Source organism: Narcine bancroftii, chromosome 5 (assembly GCF_036971445.1).
Source record: "Narcine bancroftii isolate sNarBan1 chromosome 5, sNarBan1.hap1, whole genome shotgun sequence".
NCBI classification, from domain to species: Eukaryota; Metazoa; Chordata; class Chondrichthyes; order Torpediniformes; family Narcinidae; genus Narcine; species Narcine bancroftii.
Genome location: NC_091473.1, coordinates 228,322,074 through 228,342,694, shown reverse-complemented (window position 1 = coordinate 228,342,694; position 20,621 = coordinate 228,322,074). Strand labels below are relative to the sequence as shown.

The 20,621-nt window shown below is 40.3% G+C and overlaps 1 protein-coding gene across 1 annotated transcript; it reads left to right on the top strand.

The window, feature by feature from the left end:
• Positions 1–4,651: 4,651 nt before the first annotated feature.
• taf11 (TAF11 RNA polymerase II, TATA box binding protein (TBP)-associated factor) lies at positions 4,652–20,614 on the top strand. The gene is made up of 4 exons (XM_069941569.1): positions 4,652–4,972; positions 12,073–12,160; positions 14,678–14,774; positions 18,676–20,614. Exons 1-4 carry the CDS (start codon positions 4,671–4,673, stop codon positions 18,804–18,806), a joined length of 618 nt encoding a protein of 205 aa, XP_069797670.1. The 5' UTR covers positions 4,652–4,670; the 3' UTR covers positions 18,807–20,614.
• Positions 20,615–20,621: the final 7 nt, after the last annotated feature.

The window sequence follows — 20,621 nt, the reverse complement described above, 5'->3', positions numbered from 1 at the left end:
AGAAATGGAAGAAGAAGAGAAAGGCAAGACAATGGATGTATCTTTTTTTAAAGAATATATGGAATCAATGAAAGAATGGCAATTACAAGAATTTAATGAGATGAAAAGAAGAATTAAGAATGCAGAAGAAAAAATGAATAAAATAGAAATGGTCATATCAGAGATAGGAAAAAGAGTGGAAAATATGGAAGAACGAGAAATAATTGTAGAAATGGAAGTAGAGGACTTAAAAGAGAAATTAGAAGAATCTAATAAAAAAGTTAAAGAGGCACATGAGCTGTTAGCTCAGAAGATAGATATAATAGAAAACTATAATAGAAGAAATAATATAAAGATAGTGGGCCTTAAGGAAGATGAAGAAGGCAAGAATATGAGAGAATTTATAAAAGATTGGATCCCCAGGGTCCTAGGAAGACCAGAATTACAGGAAGAAATGGAAATAGAGAGGGCACATAGAACTTTAACCCCGAAACCACAACCGCAGCAAAAACCAAGATTCATTTTAGTAAAATTCTTCAGTTATACAACAAGAGAAAATATATTGGAGAAAGCAATGAAGAAAGTAAGAGAAGACAAAAAGCCACTGGAATATAAAGGTCAAAATTTTTTTTTTTATCCAGACATAAGTTTTGAACTCCTGAAGAAGAGGAAGGAGTTCAATACAGCAAAAACGATCTTATGGAAAAAAGGATATAAATTTATGTTAAAAAAATAGTTATTCCAGGGCAACAAAACAGACTATTCTCGGATCCAGAGGAAGCAAGAAAATTTCCAGAACAACTACAAAACAAACAGAGAGATGAAGACATGTAATGAGAGTAAAAATGACCACGAACTATATGCATGTGTGTATATGCATGTGTGTGTATATATAGTGTGTATACATGAATGTATCCGTATTTAGAGGAAAATATATAGAGTATAGACAAGAATTAATAAGGGAAGGAAAGGGAATAGAGGGAATAAGGAGGGAATTAAAAGAGTGACCTTTGTTACATATGAAAATTGAAATCTTTTCCGGGGGGGGCTGGGTGGGGAGGAGTTACGGTCACTGCAAAATCAGTTGACGTTTGCAGTGATTTCGCAAATCCAAATGGAGAGGGGAGATGTGGTTGCTTGACAAGGGATAAAGGGCAACTCAGGAGGGGGAGGGGAGAATGGGGTTAAAGAAGTTTTAAATAGGAGAATAAGGAAAATGTTTGATGTTTTAGAAATGTTGTCTTATAAAGTGTTCAAAACAAGAAAGCAGAAATGGAAGGAAATGAAAAGAATTGACTCAGTGGAATTTCTTGTTTATTTTTATTGAATGACAACATTGTTTGACTGGTTTAATGTATCTTAGATTTTGTACTTTAAATGGATGGGGGGGAGGTAGGGAGGGTGGGATGGGAGAAAATGACACTGTATATATTTGAAAAGGAAAATGTATGTATCATGGTCAATGTGGTTTATGGTGTGAAAAATAAAAAATAAAAATAAAAGACCAGGGGGAAAAGAGCCTTTTAACATATTGGCAGATTTTGGTGGTATGGTTAGTGTAGCAGTTAGTGCAATGCTGTTATAGCGCTGTGATAGTACAGACCTATCACCAATGTATATAGTTACAGTATCTAGAGTGTAATGACTGTGCTTACAGCGATTGTCTGAGAGCTTAGCCACGCCTACTGTCTGGGCTTTAAAGGGTTGTGTCCCTAGCCAGGTCGGATCATTCCGGACTGGTCGGCCACCTGTGAAGAACTCCTGTCTTTTGCTAATAAAAGCCTTGGTTTGGATCAACAAGTCTTTGGTTCTTTCAACAAGCTCCACAAGCGCCAGTGCCCAGGACAAAGGTTCAAATCCTGCGCTGCCTGGAAGGTGTTTGTGCATTCTCCCCATGTCTGCATGGGTTTACTCCGGGTGGTCCAGTGTCCTCCCACTGTTCAAAATGTACTGGGGATTGTTGGTCATTTGGGTATAATTGGGTGGCACAGGCTCGTGGGCTGAAATGGCCTGTTACAATGCTATATGTCTAAATTAAAAATTTCTTGAGGCAGTGTGACATATGGATGGAATCAGTGGAGAAGAGTCAATCTGGTATTAAACATTGTGAATAACATGGCCTCTGTAACAGTGTGATTAGAGCCCCAAAGCTGGGGATACTGGCCAAAGTAAAAAAATATAATATTTTTTTGAAAATTTGGCAACCATACTTAAATTCCAGAGGAGTATGACTATAGTGTGCACCTTTGTGCCTTGCTGCCCTACTTTCCCCATCTATCCCTCAATCAGTGAGGGGTGGGGGGGGGGGGGGAGGAGGTGGCGGGGTACCATCCCATCCCAATCAGGAAAAGTTGAGAAAAAAAAACAGCCTGAGGACTGGCCACTGTGTCATGACAAACCCATAAAACCCTGATATATGTCTTATACCTTTGTGGTGAGTGACTTGAATGTTGCGTGTAACTGTGCTTAGTTAAGCGTCAGGTGTTAAATGTGAGGATTGGGGAGGGAGATGAAAAGAGTAAACTGCATAAAATGGAGAATTGTAAATTGTAGTCAATGCTGATACAGTTAACATTGACACTGATAATGTTGATAACTCTTTGAGTTTGGAAAATCATAAATAAAATATTCAATAAAAGATACTGGCCTGAGCGAGCATTCTGATAATATTGATTCACTTAAACCTTCCAGTGCATTTGGTTGAATTTGCAGAGGCATTTGATGGTATTGTTTCCTTTGCTTTTAAATTATTTCATTAAGTAGCCCCAGGTGAAGCATAATGAAGCACGGGGATCACTGCTGCCAGGTAGACCTGGTTCTGTATGGTCTCAGTCCTCAAATATCCTTTTCCTCAATCAACCAAAGGAGTCTATCCTTGTGGAAAGGTGCTTCCAAGAAGTGGGAAATTGTTCATCTTTATCAGAGTCGTCATGAACCTCAACTAGCAAAGACAATATTGTACTGTACATGACGAGTCGGTTGGAAGATGCCTTTTGTTTTGTGTGAAAGTCAACAATATTTTCAAGCTGAGCCATTGTAAGGGCAGAAGTGAAAACAGCATCAACACTCTAAGAATTCATATGATTTTGGTTCTGGAATTAATTGCTGTCGATTGAAATTCCCCTGATTTGTGAAGTCCAACTCTATTCCCATGGGAAGTATGTGAGAAATGCAAGGCAAATCTTCAGCAAGAAAAATGTTCGGACAATAACAACCCCAGTCCTCACTGAGATTGGTTCTGTTGTAGACCCATGGTTGGAATCATAGCTTGCATACCATTGCAAAACAAATACAAAATAAGAGTGAATTTCTGCAGACAGCAGAATTGGAGCAGGGTGTTCTACAGTCCAACCTGATTGATGGAGCCAATGCTTTTGTGGGCTGGAGGAAAACCACGTATAGTGTCCGGGGCTGTCCCCTGCAATTTGTTTTGGTGGTGTTGAGTATTGTAAACCATGTCCATTGTGGCTCAAGGTGGACGAAACCCACATTGTAATTTGGGAATCAGTTCTTTGGCCATGGAGAGGTGATAATGAACTTGTTGCCACTTCTGTTGATATTCCTTGCCTTTGGATTAAGACCATGATCTGCAAAGCCATGTGATAACTGGGTGCCACAGTATTTTCACATGAAAGGAAACAATGAATAGGCAGCCCCCAATTCACAACAGGACACTTGAGACCTGGAATTCCAGAACCCTTATACATCTGAATAGTGACAATTGGTTATCATTGCTCTACATGGGTACTAAGGTTATAACACTCCATCCTAATTCCCTAAACTAGGGGCAGCAGGCGTGTCATAGTTAGCATCGAGGAACAGCCTCGATTACAGCGCCAACACAAGTTGGAATGGTTACAGCACCAACACGTTGGAAGCCAGCGCTGTCCGTAAGGATTTTGTACATTCTCCCTGTGTCTGTGTGGGTTTCCTCTGGGTGCTCCGGTTTCCTCCCACCCCTTCAAAACATAAAAAGGTTGTAGGTTAATTGGAGAATTTGGGCGGCACAGACTGGAGGGCAGACATGGCCCGTTTCCATACTCAACGTCGGAATGGAATGGAATGGAATGTTGTGGGGGGGGGGGGGTGAAATCATTTGCACGTTGTGAGAGGGGCACTGTGCAAAGCTCATAAACTCGCTCGGTGGGGGGAGTGCCGTCACCATCATCTGCCCCTCCGACGTAGGTGCCGAGAGCTCTGCTTTTACGGCGTCAAGCATCATTAGCCACTAACGTCGCTTGGCGCACGCTAGTGACGTAGCCTGCAGCAGGTGGAGAGTCGCTCGCGTGCTTCAAGCTCGACGCGAGTGACACCAGAGGGGGCCGGGGTGGGTCTGACTGCGAGCGATAGCTACAACTGTATTAGGGGGCATCTGCAGGCCCCCTGGACCGTACTGTATGTCTGGATTTAAAAATATGATTCTTCCGGTGCCCTTTGCCACCATTGCATTTGCCTTCTTCACCACTGAGACGTTTATCTTCAGGGTATCTTGCAGGAGAACCCCTTCTCTCTGGGTATTGTCTCCCCATTGAGAAAATAGTCTGGCTGTGGGCAACTTGCTTTGGGCCCTTGCTTGTTTCCTGCTGTGGACAAGTCGGCCCCTTCAGGCGGACGGTTTTGACTTTGCGATCTCCCCGCGAAGTTTGTCCCTTCCTCCACCCACCCGGCGGGGCCGCCGACCAGCTGCTTCCATGGAGGACGACGAAGAGCCCGCGTGTCTCGCTGCCGCGTCGGCCCCAGCGGCGCCGGCCGAGCCCCCGAAGGCCGCGGAAGCGGCGGCCTCCTCGGGCGACGCCGAGGCCCCGGCGGAGCAGGGGGACGGCGGGAGCCAGGCGGCCGGGGAGAGCGCGGAGCCGCGGGAGGGCGGCGCGGAGGACGAGGAAGACGACGAGGGGGACGCCAGCCAGCAGGCCAAGAAACTGCGCGTCGAGCCGCCCAGGGACAAGAGGGACAAGAAGCAGAAGGTGGACGAAGACGAGATCCAGAAGATGCAGTGAGTGTGCGCGGCACGGCCTTAGCCACCGGGGTCCTGGCAACCGGGGTCCTGGCAACCGGGGTCCTGGCAACCGGGGTCCTGGCAACCGGGGTCCTGGCAACCGGGGTCCTGGCAACCGCGGTCCTGGCAACCGCGGTCCTGGCAACCGCGGTCCTGGCAACCGCGGTCCTGGCAACCGCGGTCCTGGCAACCGCGGTCCTGGCAACCGCGGTCCTGGCAACCGCGGTCCTGGCAACCGCGGTCCTGGCAACCGCGGTCCTGGCAACCGCGGTCCTGGCAACCGCGGTCCTGGCAACCGCGGTCCTGGCAACCGCGGTCCTGGCAACCGCGGTCCTGGCAACCGCGGTCCTGGCAACCGCGGTCCTGGCAACCGCGGGGGCCGCCGGTCACTGGTGACCAGGAAGGGCATGAGCCTCATCAGGGTCGGTTCACTAAGAGTGTGGGCACCAATATTCCAGCAAAAATGCTGCAAGACTCGGCAAACTCTGGTAAAAGGTGGTTGACGTGAATTCTGCTTTCTGACCCGTTCAAATATCTTCCAGTCTCTCGTCCTCTGGTCTGGTCTCATCAAATTTGCTGTAAATGTGTGGAAGATCCATCATCGAACACAGATGAGACGTGTCTCTTGATCAGCAAGTCAAGGAGCTAACCGTGGGAAAGTCTGCAGATGCTGGGGGTCAAACGTGCTGGAGAAACTCAGCAGATCACGCAGCACCCATAAGGGAGTAAAGGGTGTGGGGAAGAAAGCAAGATCCATTTCCTCTGGACTCTCGGAGAATCAATGCTGGAACTTGGCACTGAGATAGAAGATCAACCATGAATCTGATAGAGCAGGCTTGAAAGGCGGGATGGCTTATTCCTTTGTTGTGTTGGCTACCTAGCATTTTGTTGTTATAAGGAGTGAACCATGATTCTGGAGGGAGCACGAGATTCGGTCCTAGTTTCCGCTTTTGGGATGAGTTTAACCATATAACAATTACAGCACACAAACAGGCCAATTTGGCCCTTCTAGTCCGCACTGATCCAAGTACCCTCCTCTAATCCCACTTACCAGCACTCTGCCCATATCCCTCCATCCCCCTCCCATCCATATACTTATCCAACTCTTTCTTAAATGACAAAATTGATCCTGCCTCCACCACTTTCCCGGAAGCCCATTCCACACAGTAACCCCTCTCTGAGAGAAGAAGTTCCCCCTCATGTTACTCCTAAACCTTTGCCCGTCAACTCCCAACCCATGACCTCTTGTATCCATCTCTCCTACTGTCAATTGGATGAGTGGCACGGAGAGTGTGGCAGTTAGCACAATGCTGTTACAGTGCCAACGACCGGGATTTAAATCTGGCATTGTCTGTAAGGAATGTGTACATTTTCCCCGTGTCTGCATGGGTTTCCACCCGACTCTCCAGTTTTTTCCCACTATTCAAAATGTACCAGGGTTGTGGGCCAATTAGGTGTAATTAAGCAGTACAGGCTCGTGGGCTGAAAAGGCCCGTTACCATGCTGTATTTATGTCTAAAACCAAATTAATTATCTGTTGCAGTATGGAGTGTTTAGATTGTCAATTTCTTTCTTTTTCAATCTTTTTATTAACATTTTATATACACAGCATAAGAAGAATAGAAATAACACAATTAAAATAGTATGTCCATTTAGATTGTCAATATCTTGAGGTAGTCCACTAGACAAGTACTATGGGAGATAAACAGGAGTGTATATTAACATTACAACACAGCAACTAGACTATGGAAACAACACAATTAATCAAACATTTAGAGAAGCCCTAATCCCCTTTGCTTTCTCTGATCTGACTTCTCCCATCCCTCGGTATTACATATCCAAACACCAATTTCACTTATTCAGTCATTTTAACTACCAGTGGGCCTCTGCTTGAATTGATTCCTGAATGCAGGTAGTAATCCAAGTGGACTGTAATTAATTGTTTGCTTTATTGGTGACAGTTAACATAAACATCAGTATACAAATATAAAACAGGCTTACGATCCATCAGACACAAAACAAGTTCTTTGAACAAGAAGAACGGCAGTTCATTTTCATAATTAACATTAACTGTCATCATTTTCTTAATCATCTTCTCCACCTGGTAAGCTAAGGGTTGAATGGATCCACTTTGGAAAGTTCCACTAGTTGTCTTCTCTGGTTGTAGGTTCTGCACTGCCATTTGATTGCAAGCAGAAAGGACATCCAAATCAATGATTAATTTTGAAGCACCCATCTCACAACTTACCCGTTCAGTTGCATAATGGTAGGTAGCATAAACTTCTTTTAGTCCAAGAATTCTTTGTGTAGGTGCAGCTAATTTTTCTTTTTCTTTTTAAATTAATTTGATAGAAATGTTACATGTATATTAGCTAGTTTGTGACCAGTTGCAGATGATGGTGGCTGCAGTAGTTTCTCCAGATCAGATGCTATCACAACAGTTCAGTAAGGTGCTGAGCAACAATTACAATTCTTAATTGGTGAACATTGGACAGTGGAGTGCTGTGGAAATGTGAGAACCTCAAAGTAAGGTACAGAACTTCGGAAGAAAGCTGTGAGGCTGCACAGCCTGGTTTTCTGTGGTGATCAGGCCTCTGTTGTGGGGACGAGGCCTCCAGACTTCAACGTCGATTTTTTCCAGTGGCCAAGGATGAGACGCGATGGCGGGTTTTTGCTGAGGTGTGCCGGAGTGGGCTGTATCATTTGCCTGACTAGGAGGATCTGGATATCTGTGTGTGCTGCGGTGGAAGTGTCGGGGAGCCCAGAGTGGCTGTGTCGAGTGCTCGGCCTGGAGGTTCTGGACACTCTGCCGTCTTGGAGAGCGGAGCTCTGCAGTGGATGAGTGAGGAGATTGCTGGGTCTCTCTATTATTATACTGAAGCTTGCGGGCCTTTATGGACGTGAATTGTGTGGTGGTTCTTCAAGCTATTAGACTTTTTAAAATCTAAGTCTACAAAAATGTAACTTGTCTCCACTGTGACTACTGTCTAGTTTTTCATCTTTTACTGTATTATTTGCAGTGTTTATTCACAATGTCGCTCTGTGTAGGCGTCTTTCAGTCTCTTGTAGTTTTTCTTTTGTTTGGTGTTGGAATGGCGTAGTCTTGTGTCGTCTACGTGGCTTTTGTGTAATCTCGTGATGTGTAGGTAGCATTATGGTTTAGAACAGTGGTTCTCAACCTTTTCACACATACCACTTTAAGTAATCCCTATGCCATCAGTGCTCTGATTAGTAAGGGATTGCTTAAGGTGGGATGTGAGTGGGAAGGGAAGGTTGAGAATCACTGCTCTAGTCCCAATTGTTACTGAAATATTTTACTTGAGAAAAATTACCATCGGCCCATTTCCTTTGGAATTATGAAACCGTGCACCTAACGTGTCAATGAGATATGTTTAAAACTGTGGTTTTCAAACCTTTTTCTTTCCACCCACATATTACCTTAAGCAATCCCTAACCGATGATGACACAGGGATTACTTGAAATGGTGAGTGGAAAGAAAAAGGTTGAGAACCACTCGTTTAGAGGAATGTTATCTCGTTTTTTTTTTACTGTGTGCTGTTTAACAGTCTGGTCTTAAATGACAATAAAGGTATTGTATATATTGTTTAGATATTAATTATACAGCTTTTATATAATACAGTACAGAATATGAGTTACCAATCAATTATACATTGTTATATAATTCTCCAAAAAAGTGAAATTTCCTTATGAGAATTTTACCTCGTGTTCTAATACTGAGATATACATTGTAATTATCTCGATAGACCAATCTCTTCTAGTTATAAAAAGAATAAGAAAAAAGAGAAAAAAAACCCATACCCATCTAACCCCTCCCACTAAACATAGTCACCAGCAAATAAATTGGAAAAAATCGAGTATCAGCTCTCAGTCATCAGATAGAAAATCCCCAGAGTACCCCTGCCTAAGTAATCAAGTTGTGATAATAGCCCCTGAATGGGCCCCATATCTTGTCAAATTCAACCTTGATCTCTTTAACATTAGATCTAAGTTTTCTCCAAACTCAAGCAAGACATAACATCCTGTAACCATTGCATTCGAGTTGCTTCTTTCCATCTTATCAAAATTGCTCATCAGGCCATCAATGAAGTAAAAGCTACTATTCTTTTTTCAGTTGAATTCAAGGTAATCCTAGAGAATAACCAAATAAAGCAATAAAAGGACACGGTTCTAATTTAATCCTAAGAATCTGTGATAGAGTTTTAAAGACTTGTTCCCATTATTCTTGTTGTTCTGGACACTCTCGGAACATATGAATCAGAGAGGCCTCAAAAACTTTACATTTGTCACATAGTGGATCAACATCAGGATAAAAATGAGATAATCTAACTTTGAACATTTGTATTCTACGTACAACTTTAAATTGTATTAAACAATGTTGTGGACAGAAATAAGTAATATTAATCAGATCAAGTTTGTTATTTTCATCTGAAATCGATGTATTCAAGTCGTTTTCTTACTCATTCTTGATTCTTGTCCCTGAACAAACTCTTAGGTCCATCAAGTTACTATAAATAATTGCTTTCGATCCACATGGGAAAACTTTAAATCAAAAAATAAATCAACAACATTAGTATCAGGAATTCGAGGAAAATTAGAGAATTCGAACCCATTCCTTGAAACCTGCACCGTGCTATTTCTAAAGCAGCAGTTAGTCAAACAGAAAGTTCAAAGCAATGGCCTCTTCAACATTTGGTGATTGCCACATCAAAGCTTGTTTTCTGACTTGTCTTCCTGCATACTTCATTGTTTCAATTAAAAAGAAATGTTAAATTGTACCTCCCAGGTCATGCTGACATAATTAAATTACTGGTCAGTCCTAGCAGATAGTAACCCAGTGAGGGTGAAGCCACTTAAAGGGAAATGGACTGCTCAGAAACCATGATCTATATCAGGCCACAGACACATACACTGTCAAAGCTAAGGGCAATAACATTTCAAAATGCTGATACAATGCAAGAGCTGCAATAAAATTATCCATTAAAAATGTCAATTTTTATTTGTTCAACTTCTTGTTCCTGTTTGGGTTTTGACTGAAGAAAGGGGAAATTGAGGAGAGATTTGCACAATCTGCAAAAATGCAACATAAAAATTCCTGTGACTCCATCAAATGTGTTTAATTTTTGCAGTTCGTGGAAAATAGCCATTTTTAAATTCATTACTCTAATAAATATCACTTTCTTGCATTGACTAGCCTACCTGGTTTCAGATCTCTCGTGGGATTAGCTAGTGTTACCATGATTCCTTTCAAAGGGAAAAAAAAATCAGACATATGGGCCTGATTCAAATCTGGTATGCAGTCTTGCTCCTGCTGAAAGGACCAAGGCCCTGCTTGCCCTGTTCTCCATATGCAGTTTCCTGCTGAATAACACTGGTGGAAGCCAGGAAAATAACATAGGCCACACAATTGCATGACTGTGCAAAATTCAATGGAGAAGTTGGTGTTGCTTCACTCTGCCTTTCTCTGGAGTTCAAAGAACTGGAAGGTCAGGACTCCAGCTGCGATGCATATCTTGGAATGCTGAGCTTCTAAAAAGAAAATCTGGTTAGTGCAGGCAGTTATTGGTTTACTTCATTGCCTTGGATTCAGATGTGGCTCACTACAGTATATTCATGTTGGCCAAGAAATAACTATTTACACAAGTTCCATTTACAGTCAAACCCCTGAATTCAAGAAGCCAGCAGCCTCAGCAACTGGCTTAAAAAAGATTGAGGAAAATAAATAGATAAACAATAAAGAAGTTTAAAATTGTCACGCCTTTTCATTAGTTCGCCAATCCGCGCAACACACCATCTTAAGCAACCGGAAAATTCATGTGTCTGGCGTCTACCAATAGGTGCCGGATATCAGGGATTTACTGTACTTGCTTTGTTTTCATCCTTAACAGCTGCAACACATGAGATGCTTATCCAGCTTGAATATGACAGTGGGTTATGGGTGTATATGTGTACTGTACTTGACTGTAAGTGCGTATGTGTGTTTGCACTGTGGACCGAAGAATGCTGTTTTATCAGGTTGTGCTGATACAATTGGATGAAAAATAAACCATCTTGGAACTTGGGTTCTACCTAAACCATCCTTTCACAGAATTCCAAATTCCACCTGCCCTCATTGCTCACATTTAGTTAAAAATATTTTATCTCAGCTTCCCTATTGGATGAGTTGTTGCAGAGCAACCGGGCCTGTGGTGGAGGTGTTTTGGATGGTGGAAATGATGTCTGTTAGGGCAGCTGCTATGCACTGGCCACTATCAAGTGTCATCCAAACAAATGGAAGGTATTCTGTCACCTTCTTTGTAGACAGTCGAAGGGCTGTTGCAGGTTAGGAACTTGGTTTGTTGGGTAGTGGTGGATCGTAAGCTTCTGCCCTGCCCTTGTTGGCACATTGTTTGTATGGCTGGTCCAGTTTATTTGCTAGTTAATGATAACTTCCCCAGAGGGTTGATGGCACATATGTCATGTCATGATGTCATTTTTTTTAAATAACATGAAGATTTGGTTGGATTTTTTTTATTGCGCAACTGAGTAAAAGACTAATAGGGAAGGAAAAGGGTTGTCTGAATCCAGAATTGGTCAAATCCTGAATATTAAAGGTGAACACTCTCACCTTTGGAATTCACTTGTGTCCAGTTGTAATTTTTGAGATGTGCATTATTGGGAAGATCAGCATTTTGTGTATTTTACAAGCTTCCCTTGCAGGTGGTGGGCAGGTTGGCTTGTTGAACCAACGTTAACCTCTGGGGACAGTATGCTTATTGTGACAATAAGCAAGATCCTATATATTTCCAAATTAAAATACTGTGGGGCTGCAGGAGAACCTGCAGCATTTGGTGGAAGAAGTCACCGCTTTGGGAGGTATTATCAAAAGAAGCTTGGAGCAGAAACTGTAGAGCATTTTGTGGACAGTACACTTGGGAGCTAATCTGTGGGCAATGGTATGGGGCAGGAAATAATTGGTGCATGGGGTGTACTTCTTGAGTGTTGTAGTTTGACAGCCCCACACAACTTGTAATTATATGAAGTAAATATATGCTGAAGGTGACAAATATGTAGTCTAAGTATTCATTTTATTTTACCAGGATCCTGGTTTCCTCATTTTCAGAGGAGCAGTTAAATCGTTATGAGATGTATCGCCGCTCTGCTTTCCCGAAAGCAGCAATTAAAAGGGTTAGTTACTCTTCAGTTACTTAAGTCTGGAGTTTGTGGACAATTGATGTAATTTTAAAATTGTGGTTAAATTTACCTTATTAACTGAAAAAACTGATAACTGAAATGTTTAGTATTAAACAATAATAAAATGTTTTTTTTCCAGATAATCCTGAAATTTTTTTCAATGAACTTTCTGCAATAAAGGATTGCACAAATGTCCAAAGATATTCTCTCCTGACTCAATTTTAAAAAATATTCTAAATTGTCCTTTGCTGCAGTTGGCAATGTTTCTTGGGCCCAGAAGTGTACATTTCTCCAGACCTGTTAATTGGTTCAAAAAACTTTGTTTATGGAAAGCATAATTGATTGGAAAATTCTGCTTGGGGTAGTAATGGCCACATTCTGTCCGTTAACCTAGGGCGCAGATGCATTTCCAGGTTAGCTGATGGTATCAGTACCCAAGGTTCGTTCAGAGTACTGACTATCGTTGGCTTTAGTTCTAAAGTATGTGGATGTGGTACGTGCAGGACAATGTTGCTTGGTGCACTTGGACAGTATTTATGAGCAGCCAAAGAATTGCTGGAGGGACTCAGTCAGGCAACATCCACGGATAGAAATGGAAGAAACAACTGAGCATTTCTACCTGTGCTGTCTGACTGGCTGAGGTCCTTCGGCATTTATCTGCTCAGGGTTCCAGCATGTGCTGCTTTCGTGTTTCTCTACAGTAATTATGAAATGATTTTGCTTTATAGTATAACAGCAGCAATTGTACTGCATGGATTGTAATTTAACACTTGTAAATACAGCAGTTCCCCTGGATATATAATGGTGTTAAGGTACAATCCAACTCAAGTTTTTGATTTGGAGTATCTGCATTTCAAATTTTATCATTGCAAAACTAGCTGAATTTAGAGTATGAATATATCAGTCATAATCAGAGTGATTTATTAAAGGGAGAATTTAATAATTCTCTAGACATCTATCAGCTGCATATTGATTTACAGATGTTGGATTATGTTCTTGATTAAAATAATATGTTTGAAAAGTAATCTTTGGAAGCGAATGTTACTTCCATATTCACAACTGGCAAACTGATGTCTTCATTCAAAATTTTCAACTCAATTTGCAATAGCTTTTGCCTTTTTGTCTAAAAGTTCTTGACAATCCTGCTCAAATCAAATTAAAAGTGTGGATAAGGTGCCACACATGAGGCTACTTAACAAGATAAGAGCCCACGGTAGAACAGGAAACCTACTCGAGTATGTTTGGCAGGAGGTAGAGTTGAAGTACAGAAACATTTTCTGATTGATTGCTAGTGGTGTTCCACAGGGGCAGTATTAGGGCCACTTCTTTTTATGTTCTAGATTAATGATTTAGATTATGGAATGAATGAAAGGTTGTGGATGATACAAAGGGAGATGGAGGAACAGGCATCGTAGAAGAAACACAAAGGTTGCAGAAGGACTGGATTAGTAGAATGGGCAGACAAGTAGCAAATGTAATATAATGTCAGAAAGTGTACAGTCATGCACTTTAGTAGAAAAAATAAACAGGAAGACGATTTTTTGAAATGAGGAGAAAATTGAAAATACCCCGATTCAAAGGAACCTGGGAGTCCTCGTGTAGGAGGGCCTGAAGGAAAACTTGCAGGTTGAGCTGGAGGTGAAGAAGGAAGATGTAACGCTGGCCTTCCTTTCAAGATGAATAGAATACAAGAGCAGGGATGTGATGTTGAGGCTTTGTAAGACACTGGTGAGACTACATGGAGTATTGTGAGCAGTTTTGGGCTCCTCATTTAAGAAAAGATGTGCTATCGTTGATACAGGTCCAGAGGAGGTTCACTAAGATGACTCCAAGAACTAAAGTGTAATCATACAAGGAGCATTTGACAGCTCTTGGTCTGCATTAGTTGGAATTTAGGAAAATGAGGGGTTTTCATTGAAGCATTTCAAATGTCGAATGACGTAGAAAGAGTAGATGCAGAAAGATTGTTTCCCATGGTGAGAGAGCCTGGGACAAGATGCCACAACTTCAGGATTGAAGGGCATCTGATTAGAACCGAAATGCGCAGGAATTTCTTCAGTCAGAGGTTGGTAAATATGTGGCATTTGTTGCCTCAGGCAGTTGTGGAGGCCAGGTCATTGGGTATATTTGATGATCAGAGGTTATGGGGAGAAGGCTGGGTAGTGGGGCTGAGTGGGGAAAATGGATCAGCTCAGGATTAAATTGCAGGGCTGAATAGCCTTTTTGTTCTCATATGACATATGATTATGTGGAGTTATTTGGATAGCCTTAAAACAATGCATATTTTATATTGATATTGCAAGAAAAACAATGTATATGCATCATGTAAGCTAAGTACTTGGGCCATTTCAGTAATATTGCATGTAGCACCGTCCATAAACAATTAATATTGTGTTTATTCATTAACTTCAATGGCTAATCTAAACTGCGGGTTAATTACACAAAGAAAAACTTTAGTTCTGTTCATATAAATGTCATGTCATTGTGAGCTTGTTGTGCTCTTTCTTTCAGTTGATTCAATCAATCACCGGCTGTTCAGTATCTCAGAATGTAGTAATTGCCATGTCAGGTATTTCAAAAGTCTTTGTGGGTGAAGTGATGGAAGAAGGTAAGTTTTTGGAAATAGAGGTGAGAATACCAAATTCTCAACTTATCTTTTGAAAGTGTTAATGTCTCAATCTGAAAATTTCAGGAGATCCGTTTACTTTTACATTTAATATGAATTGAACGAAGCTGTTCAATCAAGTAAGAAACATTGATTTATTTAGTCAGCAATAAATTATTTTTTTTTTTAAATTTTTTTATTTTTCACACCATAAATCACATTAGCCATGATATACACTATTTCTTTTCACACATATACAGTGACTTTTTCTCCCCCCCCCCCTTTCCTCCCAAACCACCCCCCCACCCCCCCCTCTCATCCATTTTAGGTATACAATCTAGGTTGCATTAATCCAGTCAGACAATGTTGTCATTCAACAAAATTACACCAGAAATTCTACTGAGTCCATTCTTTTCTTTCCTTCTCCTTCTATCAACTTAGGTAATGTTTGTCCCCGGTAGGTTTTCGCTATTGTATTTAATGTAAGGCTCCTATACTTGTTCGAATATTTCAATATTATTTCTTAACCAATATGTTATTTTTTTCTAATGGAATACATTTATTCATTTAAATTTGGTAGTTTCTTCCTTTTAATTTGGTTATGTATTCCATTAATATTTAAAGACATATAGTTCAGCGTAGCCCTTTTATATTTTGTTTATCTTCTCTTTCCGTTTTTCCATCATTACCTTTCCTCCTTTTCCATTTCTGTTTTCTTATTTTCAACTCTTCATAAGACAACATTCCTACAACATCTAACATTTTCCTTATTCTCCTATTTCTATCTTATTTATCCCCAATCTCCCCTTCACCTCCTGAGTTGTCCTTTATCCCTTGTCGGACAACCACATCTCCCCTCTCCATTTGGATTTGCGAATCCACTCGCAAGCGTCAACTGATTGTGCAGTGACCGCTATTTCCCCCCACCCCGCCTCCCCCAGAAAAGATTTCACTTTTCATATGTCACAAAGGTCCCTCTTTTAATTCCCTCCTTATTCTCTCTATTCCATTACCTTCCCTTATTAATTCTTGTCTATACTATCTATATTTTCCTCTAAGTACAGATACATTCATGTATGCTCATTGTCTCTATTCACTCTTATACCTCTTTACCTGCATACATATCAATCGTGATCATTTTTACTCTCATTACCCGTCTTCATCCCTCAGTCTATTTTTGTCTTTACCCACATACATATCAGTCGTGATCATTTTAACTCTCATTACCCGTCTTCCTCCCTCAGTCTATTTTTGTAATTGTTCTGCAAATTTTCGTGCTTCTTCTGGATCCGAGAATAGTCTGTTTTGCTGTCCTGGAATAAATATTTTCAATACCGCTGGATGCTTTAGTATAAATTTATACCCTTTCTTCCATAAAATCGCCTTTGCTGTATTGAACTCTTTTCTCTTCTTTAGGAGTTCAAAACTTATATCTGGATAAATGAAGATTTTTTGCCCTTTATACTCCAGTGGTTTGTTGCCCTCTTTTACTTTTTCCATTGTCTTCTCCAGTACCTTTTCTCTTGTAGTATATCTTAGGAATTTTACTACAATAGATCTTGGTTTTTGTTGTGGTTGTGGTTTAGAGGCCAATACTCTATGTGCCCTTTCTATTTCCATTTCATGCTGTAGTTCTGGACATCCTAGGGTCTTAGGGATCCACTCTTTTATAAACTCCCTCATATTCTTGCCTTCTTCATCTTCCTTAAGGCCCACTATCTTTATGTTATTTCTTCTGTTATGGTTTTCCATTGTATCTATTTTTTGAGCTAGTAGTTCTTGTGTCTCTTTAGTTTTTTTATTAGATTTCTCCAATTTCTTTTTTAAGTCTTCTACCTCCATTTCTGCTGCTACTGCCCGCTCTTCCATCTTGTCCATTTTTTTTCCCATTTCTGTTAAGGTCATCTCCATTTTAATTATTTTCTCCTCTGTGTTGTTTATTCTTTTTCTTAAATCCTTAAATTCCTGTGTTTGCCATTCTTTAAATGATTCCATGTATCCTCTAATAAGAGCAAGTATATCCTTTACCTTGCCTCTCTTTTCTTCTTCTATTTCACCATACTCTTCCTCTTCTTCTTCCTCTGGGTTGACCATCTGTTGTTTCTTTGTTGCCCTTTCCTCCTCTTCTATCTTGTTTCTATTGTCTTCTGTGGTCTCTTCTTGCTGCAGGTGTTCTGCAGCTGTCGTTGCCGGCTGTGGAGATCGACTCCCCAGCTGGTCCCCCCTCCCGTCGGTGTGTTTTTTTTCATTCGCATCGCGCACTTTTGTTCGGCTCTGCGAGCCATTTTTGTAGTCCATTATTTACCGACCTGAGGGAGCGGGTTTCTCTCTCCGCAGCGGGCCTCTTCGGACAGGTAAGGCCTTCACCTTTTTCCTCCTTTGTCTTCTCTTCCTCTCTTCTTACCGTTGCTTTCGACTTTTCTTTTTTTGTCGCCATCTTCTTTCCACCTTTATACTCACTTTTCTGTAACTTTTATTTCTGTGCCTTTGTGTTTTCTCTTGTTTTTCCCGACTTTTCTGGAGAGGGCTGGAGTTCACCGTCCGGCCACTACTCCATCACGTGACTCCTCCCAGTCAGCAATAAATTATTGAAGTGGAAAATGTTTTCGTGATATCAAAATCGAGAATTAAAAAAAAATCAGTCAGATATGGGAAGTTATTTGCAGTCTCATGGGTCACAGCAGCCATGCTGATACTGTGTCAGCTTCTGTGACTCTCCTTTGGACTCCTCCTGGTACTTGCTTCACAATCTGGATAGAAAACGTGGAAGCATTAGCCGAGTGTGTTGATTTTTGTTATTCATGTAGATTAGGAGATTTTTCACTGAAAATAAAATACTAATTAATAGTAACTCATTTTGGTCATTGAAATTTTGCATTTGTTACCCTTGTGTTTGCCCTACCTATATATAACCAGTTGTCACTCAAAATGGTTGCCTTTCACTGAAAAAGACACCGACATTCCTTTTGTGTTAACTCTACATCTACAGTGGTTACTAAAGAACACTTGTGGGATTTTTAATCTCAGAAGTTTCAAATGCTTTTTATTTTCCCTGAGATAAACTGCAGGACTGCCTGTCGAAGCAGTGATTAAACTCTTCTTGTGGTGGTGAGAAATCCCCAGAAGTTGAGATCACCTTTATTTCCCAACCACTTATCAAAACCAAACCTAAAACTGAATTAGCATGAGATTGTTGTCTTGATCTCAATGTTACTTAAATTCCTGATGAATTTTTTCAGATATCTACTTGTGTCAATGTTTGAGTTCAGATCTCAGAGAATTCTGGTATAATTATTGTATATTACAGTACATATTAAGACCTCAATTTTTACAATTACTAATCATTTAAAGAGTTTGACATGCTCTTTTTAGCATTTTTGTTCACACCTCAACATGCCTATCCTATATCCAAAAGACCATATTTCCTCATGTACATCAATTCCATTCCTAAAAAACTTCTACACACATTTTCGTCCTATTTATTAAATTTTGTGAAGCCTGTTTTCATTTCACTGATAAATCAAGAACTTTAATAAAAATTGAACTGCATCTGTAAATGCATGTGCACTCTAATGCAAATAAATTAGGTACAGGAAAACGCAGAACATATGCACGTACAATAAAGTTTGACAAGGGGAAATTAGGAATCCTTAGCCAATGGCTTTGCCACAGGAAAATTCATATAAAATGCAAAAACAGTTTTTAAAAAATTTGAAATGAATGATGAGGTGTGATGTCGAGTTTAAATCATGACTTGTAAATTCAATGGTGGGTAATGTTACCTCATTTTTCTCAACTTGTTCATTGGAAAGGCATTTAGCATTACTACTACTGATTTTTGGCATGTTGTAGATCCTATTTTTTCCTTAACTGAGTTGTACTGTTTGTCTTTTTCAAATTCAAGCACTGGATGTTTGTGACAAATGGGGAGAAACACCACCTTTGCAGCCAAAGCACATGCGAGAGGCAGTCCGAAGACTTAAATTGCGTGGCCAAATCCCAAACACAAAGTACAAGAAAGTTTCATTTCATTAACCACTGAACAAAAAATTAAGAATGCAACAGTGCATTGTGCATTTTCATGTTGACCTTCTTGATATTTATTTTCTCCTGATTGCTGAACTTCAAGTACTGGAACTTTCAAACTGGTTTGATTCTTTTGAAAATTAACTTGAAGAATACGTTCTCTGGAGTAGATGAAAGTTTTGAGAAAATATTTAATTGCTTCACCCAAAACAAATGGTGGACTTTTTATGTCCAATCTCAGGCTCAACTTTGGCAATAGGGTATTGGATCACTGTGCTCCATAAGCAGCGAGATGAGAGATTTTCTTACCAGTAGGTCAGTAAGTGGACAGCTGAAAATTTGTAAACATTGCAATCTGCATATGCAGTGATAAATAAAACTTGGACAGTTGAGATTAGGGATTGTTGCAAACATTTTCATAGAATTTGAAGATCGCTAGTATATTTCAGGAATGAATCATTACACGTAAAAATAATAAATCAGATAGTTTGTTTGACCTGAGAGTCAAACAGCATTTCATTGTTCAGAATGTGCAAATCTGGAGGTACTCAACAATCTGGGGAAGAGTCACTGCAAAAAAAAATTTAACCCACTGCTGACTTACACTTTTGAAGTGAGGGTATAGGGCCAATCTCATTCTTCCACCACATACCAAGTTCAGTAGTTTGGTCTATCCAGCAAAGCTGGGGTCAGGACTGTGAAACATTTAAAAATATGTAGCTTTAGTTTTTCACCTCCTATGGGGACAATCAATTCAAAATGCAATTTTCCCACCATTATGTTGAGTTCCATTCTCACAGGAATTCCTCAATGTCAAGTCCTTTTGAGGAAGAAGCTAATGGATTTGGCCTAGTCTGTTTTTCCAAACTGGTACATTTCACAGCAAATTCACAGAAGTCTAACACTTGCTGAGTTTGGAACAGCAGAACACGATTTCAGTTAGAAGTACTGACAAAATATTTACAGTCTTGCTTATTTTGTTTCTCTCATAGACAGCCAGTGTTATAAATTTGAAGTTAAATAGGGGAAGTGACAGTAAAAACACAAAGGCTGGAAGAACTCAGCCGGTCTCGCAGCATTTATAGGAGGTAAAGATATATAACCAATATTTCAGACCTGAACAGGTAGGAGTAAAAAGCAGGCAGACACCTGAATAAAAGGGCAGGGAGGAGGAGCACAGACCAATGAACAAAAGGTGATCATTGGACATTGTGCAAGGGACAAGTTACTCACGTCAGTAGTTGAGAGTTTGTTAATGATAGCAATATTCAAGAAGCTAGTTATTTTTGAAGAATTTCTCTCTTCCCTGTCCCTCAATACAACTGGATAAAGATACAAATTCTTATTCAGAGCCTTATCAAGTGTTTCCATAAACTTTGATTGATAAGCCCCAAAACATCAACCATTTTTCCCCTCACTGACTGCTTGACTTGCTGTGTTGCTCAGATTGTGTTTAGCTGAATTTCTACTAAGTGATCTAATATAACAGTTTTAATAAAGTGATCAAAGATACTGGTAACAGTTTTAATAAACTGATGGAGTCCAACCTACTCAACTTCCAAAGTCAGTTTTTAAATGTGGCTTGTAGTAAATGTTTTGTGAGAAGTTTAAGTTAACATAGCAGGTGCAAATTGTTAAATACTGTTTCCTGTTAGTTAAGTTAACATGTTGAGGATTATATTTATTGTAAGGTATCATATCTTCAACATGCTGAAACTATGTATAGAACTCTTGTGTAAAGCCATGCTTAATGCACTACCTGACTTTGATGCCCATTGTCAACTTTATAGTTTTTTAAATAAAATGCCACAACCTTATTTGTTT

Coding starts and splice junctions, on each gene's coding strand:
- taf11 (XM_069941569.1), top strand. CDS start 4,671: ATGGAGGACGACGAAGAGCCCGCGTGTCTCGCTGCCGCGTCGGCCCCA. Junction 12,161..14,677: donor CGAAAGCAGCAATTAAAAGG/GTTAGTTACTCT, acceptor TCTTTCTTTCAG/TTGATTCAATCAATCACCGG. Junction 14,775..18,675: donor GGGTGAAGTGATGGAAGAAG/GTAAGTTTTTGG, acceptor TTCAAATTCAAG/CACTGGATGTTTGTGACAAA.